At 54.3% G+C, this 5,472-nt stretch overlaps 1 protein-coding gene across 1 annotated transcript in view; it reads right to left on the bottom strand.

Annotated features, from left to right (window-relative positions):
* NOL6 (nucleolar protein 6 (RNA-associated)) overlaps positions 1-5,472 on the bottom strand; it is a gene marked incomplete at both ends in the record, with an annotated part of 12,620 nt that overhangs the window by 4,468 nt on the left and 2,680 nt on the right. Inside the window, 8 exons of the mRNA XM_008935872.1 lie at positions 1,694-1,769; positions 2,465-2,613; positions 2,763-2,885; positions 3,047-3,224; positions 3,618-3,733; positions 4,256-4,357; positions 4,520-4,578; positions 4,909-5,031. Coding sequence (XP_008934120.1) covers positions 1,694-1,769; positions 2,465-2,613; positions 2,763-2,885; positions 3,047-3,224; positions 3,618-3,733; positions 4,256-4,357; positions 4,520-4,578; positions 4,909-5,031 — 926 coding nt within the window. The remainder of the gene's footprint in view (positions 1-1,693; positions 1,770-2,464; positions 2,614-2,762; positions 2,886-3,046; positions 3,225-3,617; positions 3,734-4,255; positions 4,358-4,519; positions 4,579-4,908; positions 5,032-5,472) is intronic.

The raw sequence follows: 5,472 nt of genomic DNA, 5'->3' as shown, positions 1-5,472 counted from the left end.
CAGCAGCCACAGGCATCCTACAGGTTGCATTTCATGTGGCAAGTGAGATTATTTACTGTAAAAGGCACTAAGGCAGCACCAAGAGCTATACTGCTCGCATCCTCCCTAGGAAGGACTGGAAATAAAGAGATCACACACTGGCAAGGTGAGAGCTCAGCTGCTGCCTCCCCACCAGTGACCCCGATGCCAACAGCGGCGACAGTTGTCTGAGAACTGCACTGACCACATCCCTAGCCAAGGCAGAGCTGTGAAGCACTGTGGCAAAAGCAGAGACAGCAAAGATCCAAAGCGTCACTGGAGCCCTCAGAAGGGCAGAAAAGAAGCACCAAAAGTAGAATTGCTGCTGCCCTTGCTGCTTCCATCTCCCCAGTACAAGGCAGAGTGGCCTAAACAAGGAGGAGGAGGAGCCAAGACCGACCAGGCCGCTCAGCTCAGGTGCGGAACCCAGCCGCAGGCGTGCGGCCAGCCCGGGCTCAGCAGCAGAGCAGCAGCACCCTCTGCGGGGTGAGCCGAGAATGACAGACCCCCGCCCTGCACGGCTCCACGTGGGCTGCACTGCTGTCCTTCATCGTCCCCGTGTCCCTACACCACCTCCACCACGGAGACCTCCCTGTCCGCCTGCCCACAGACAGCTGGACAGGCAGAGACAGACACCCCTGCCCACCACCCGAAGCACAACAGCGAGTTTCTCCTCCACCCCTCAAAGACTGGCAACACCCAGACTCCTGAACGCCCCTCAGGTGCAGGAAAGCACATCCCCCCTCGGCATGGGCTTAGGGGAGCAGGAGTTGGTCAGCTGGGCTCACCCCAGGCTAGCCTGCACAGACACAGCACACAGACTGCCCCACACAACAGGCTGCACAAACTAGCATCTCATCCCAAATCCAACGTGCAGCTCTGCCCCAGACCACAGCTGGTCCTGGTACACATTATTCTTTTAATCAGATTTGCTACTCTTTGCTCTTACAAAGGGGAAAGGCAACAATTTCCTCCTCCATCCAACAACCAGGTAAAAAGCTGGCTTTACCAAATACCAGCAAAGTGGCACCAAAGTGATCATGGCACATTTCCAGGCTCTGATGTTAGAAGCTGGAGAGCAGAAGCAGGCAGGGGGACATTTCCCAGCCTCCAAGATGCATCTTTCCTATCTCAAAGTGACGTTTCTTTGCTTCAGCTGCACATTCAGCTGCAGCACTAAGTAGGGCTTGCTGGCTATGATCTAGTACTTTGCACCATGACAGGAAAGATACTTTTCCTGAGTTTCACAACTGGATCTATGGGATGAGACACAGAATTGTCTAGCCCATGTCTTGAAGGATGCAGAACCTGAAAGGTGCAGTTGGAGGAGCACAGTGGGCAGTGATAAAAGCATTAGATGATGTGGACATAGTGTAGCCAAGCAGAGAGAGGAGGTTAGTGCAATGCTTGCAGGCCAAAATGGGGTGTGGGGGCTGCCAGAGCAATACAACTTCAGCAGCTGTGCCTTGGTTGGCGTGAAAAACTTGGTAAATTCAAGGAGAGCACATGCAGCCCATCAAAGCACCTGCAGGCAGGAATTTTCCTTACCCTTAAAACCTTCTTTTGGGAAACACCCACCAGCCTCAGGGCTACAAAGCTAAAATGGCCTCCCTGTACCCCTCCCCATACTGTCCTTCCCTGAGAAACTCATGCCCCTCAGGGGGAGCAACCATACCTTTTGCCCTGTTCTGATCACAGACTCCAGTAAGGCTCCTGTGTAGCAGATGGAGGATTCAGGAATGTCTGCATGGCTGTTTGGAAGAAAACAAGGCATCAGAGCCACGACACACCAACCCATCCGTCCTGGCGCTGCACGCTGCACTGACAGGCAAGGGTCACCCTCCTCCACACTGAGACTCCTCCCATGCCCAAGTTATCCACCCACAGCAGCCCAGCAACTCGTGCAGCTTCACAGGATTCAAAGTCAAAGCTGCCAGCATGCAGCCTTTCCTCACAAGACCCCTCCTTGAGTTAGAATAAAGAGGCCCAGGGAACCCCTTTGCTCTGTGTGAGAGTGTCTCATTTTTGGCAGAGGATATAAACTGCTATGGGGAGGCTTTCCAGTGATGTAGGGAGACCATGTGAAGCACTATAGGGTCTTGGAGGACTTCATGAAACATCCTGCAAGGTCCAGACAGCTTCTCTTCCAGCTCTGACAAGAACAAGTGTCCCAACGGCCCTCCTTGCCCTTAGCATTACCATCAGCAGACACTACAGCACCATCTGCTTGCCCTCCCCAGCTTCTCTTAGGAAGCAGCTCACACCATCAGGACCACAACTGAAAGGACTTCCAGATTTCAAAGCCAAAATGACCCACAACATCCCCAAAAGCGTGAAGCTGACCATGGAGTTACCAGGGACGTGGCACAAGCCGAGAAAGCGGCAGTGAGCCCCCCACACACAGCTGCAGGACCCCCACTGTTGGCTGCTGCTCAGCATGACTTACAGCTTCAGCAGGTGCCTGACGATCTGCTCAGGAATGAGGCGTTTCTGGCTGATGGTGCTGGCCTCCCAAACCACTGCCTCACAGATGCTGCCATCCTGGAACCGTCGCAGCTCCGACTTCTCCCCCCAGAAGGTCCGGAAGTCCAGGGCCTGCAGGAGGACATTGGCCAAGCCAGGCCAGGGACACGGGTCACCTCAGGGGCCTGCCAAACCACTGCCATGACCGCCCGCAGCCCCACAGCCACAGCACAGCACCAACTTTACTCCACCATACTTGGCACAACCAGGGCTCCCCTCACCTCGGGGTGATCAGCCTGAGGTCCCTTGTCCAGCGTGCTGGCAGCAAATTCAGGAACAAACAGAAGCCCAAACGTCAGGGACCCAACATCCTTGTGTTTTGGGGGCTCAGCGTCAATTGGCCACTGTGGGAAAATGGGGAACATGAAGCACAAGGAGACATGAGGTTGCTGGAGCAGCAGCTGCTGGGGTACTTGGCTGCCAGATGAACTTCCTGCTATGTTCATCCCTCCCCTGCACCCAGCAGTGCCATGAGGGATGTGGTGTCACTGCTGAGCTGCATTACCTCAGGGATCTGGGGCAAGGAGTGAGCCACCAGCAGCGTTCTCCCAGCCAGCCCACGGGTCAGCAACGAGACAATGAAGGGAAGGGCTGCGGCCACGTAGTTCCCACCCCAATCCATCAGCTCATTCAGCAGCTCCATCTTCTTACAGGCACCCTGCAGCTTGGAGACATGCTTCAAGCTACAGGAGGAGAGAAAATGGTCAGCCACCTCTGCCACCAAACCCCTTCTGGGAAAGAGACAAGCTCGAGAATGGATAAAGTGGTGAGCTGGTGTCCTTGACCAGGACGGGGGCTACAAGAAGAAACACTGCATTTTGACATCTCAGGATGCATCACAGGAGACGCTGGTCCTTGGGACAGTCATCACTCCCAAAGGCCCAAGCATTGCCTTCCTGGGAGGCTATCTGGAGAGCAAAAGTGCAATGGCCAAATGCAAGAGGCACCAGTTTATATCTTGGAGACAGTAGGGCCACCTCCCACCAAGCAGTTCTGACCACACCCCAGCCCAAAGCCAGGAGCAGCCCATTCCTCTTTAACAGGCTCTTCAGCATTACCAGCACAGCGAGACTCACTGGAAGACATGGTCAAAGCTTCTGAGCATGGGCTTTGCAGTCATCAGCAGTGCCTGAAAGCTGTCCACCATCCGATCATCCAAAATTTCCATGGACCGCTTGGCTTCCAGCTGGACCTGAGCAAGGAGACAAGACAGAGCAAGAGCATGAATTGGAGGGTAAGAGGAAAGCACATCCCTCCAGTAGTGGTCATCAACGTTCCCCCACCAACCAGAGCTACCCAAGCTCCACGGTCACCAGCAGACCCTGTCCCCAGACAGCCTCTGTCCTAACTGTGAAGCCAAGTCACCAGCTGCTGTCACTGCTGGACAGACAGTTCCTCCTGGATATACCTGCCATCAAGGTGGTTTGTTTTTCTGCTCCAAACCAATTACTTCTGCTAAACAGCGACTTGGCTTCACCCAAAGATGCATACAGAGAGGAAAACAACTATCCTCCATCATTCAAGCAAGACAGGTAAGGCAGCAGTACGTCCAAATCTTAAAATTAACTTCTAAGCTCCACAGCTGGAGATGGATGCTAAAAGCTTGAACAGCAACTCCCTTCCCACATCCAACATCCTCCTTTAAGACACCTAACCACCCTCTGCCTCACTCCTAAGACAGCATCTCAAGATGCCACCACAACCTACTCAGCACCTGGTGGTATTTGCTGGCAGTCATATCCGCGCAGAGGTTCACCAGCCCAGAGGGATCCACAAAGACCACTTCAAACGCCTGGTGGAAGTCATCCAGGACAGGCTGGAAGCACAAACACAGTCCTTAGTACCACAGCACATCACAGACACCAGGGCACCGCCATGCCGTTGCCATCTGACATCCCTTTAGCAGGCACATCCCCGAGAGGCAGCTCTGGCAGCGCAGCCAGACACGGGCACTAGACCCCCACGCAGGGCTGCTTACCAGGGAGGCATCCACGTCCTTCACGAGGCTGATCCCCGTCACGCTCAGGTCCGTGGTGGCTGCGGGCAGACAGCAAGGAAGAAGTCACACCACCACCCATATCTCCACCACTGGTGGAGCTACGTGCCAATACCACTGTGGTCTCACAACATTAACATTGCTAGAAGGCAATGCTGGCCTCCACCTTGTGATGGCACCTTCTCACTCCTCTGCAAATTGCTCCATCCAGCCCTGCCCTGCTGCTTCATCCCCCGCCCTTTCCATCCCACCCACAGGATCTCGGCATCAGAGAGAAGAGCTGCAATCCCCCCTTTGCTGCATTCAGGATTCGTGCAGAGACTCTGCTGACACCAACCTTTCCCTATGGAGAGAAGCACCTGGAAACTCACCTAAGAACTGCAGGGTGCTCCTCAGCACCTGGTACCCACTCATCATCTTGACAATCTTCCGTTTCATCAGCAGGTAGGCAACCAGCATGGAGACCATGAAGCCACTAAAGCCCCCCAAGCCCTGTCAAAAGAAACAGTTCACCAAGAAGCTCAACAAGGCACCACGAGCACCAGAGACCACCCCACATGACTGCTTCTGGCCGCTCTCATCACCGGGAAGACCTTGAGGCAAAGCCCTGTACAAAGAGCAGAGATGTGGATCCCCTTGCAGGAAGGCAACACCTCAAAGTTTTGTGGGAAATGGAGTCCCCTCAGAAAAAACCCACTGCATAATTTCAAGAATCTCAAAGAAACACGACTGTTCAGCATACAAGGACTCATTGAAACCCACAGGGTTGAATGGAGCTCTTCAAATCTTACCACAGCTCAGATCAGTCACAAGCCCACCATACCACCCATCAGGACCTAACCACCACCTTTCCACCCCTAGGAAGGCACGCAAGCCAAAGGCAGCTTATCGAGGTGGGCAGAGCCTGCCCTGTCCCCTGGCACAGGACACACCTT

This window comes from Merops nubicus, unplaced genomic scaffold (genome assembly GCF_000691845.1).
Source record: "Merops nubicus isolate BGI_N331 unplaced genomic scaffold, ASM69184v1 scaffold30612, whole genome shotgun sequence".
NCBI lineage: Eukaryota > Metazoa > Chordata > Aves > Coraciiformes > Meropidae > Merops > Merops nubicus.
This window is presented reverse-complemented; position numbering and strand designations above follow the sequence as displayed.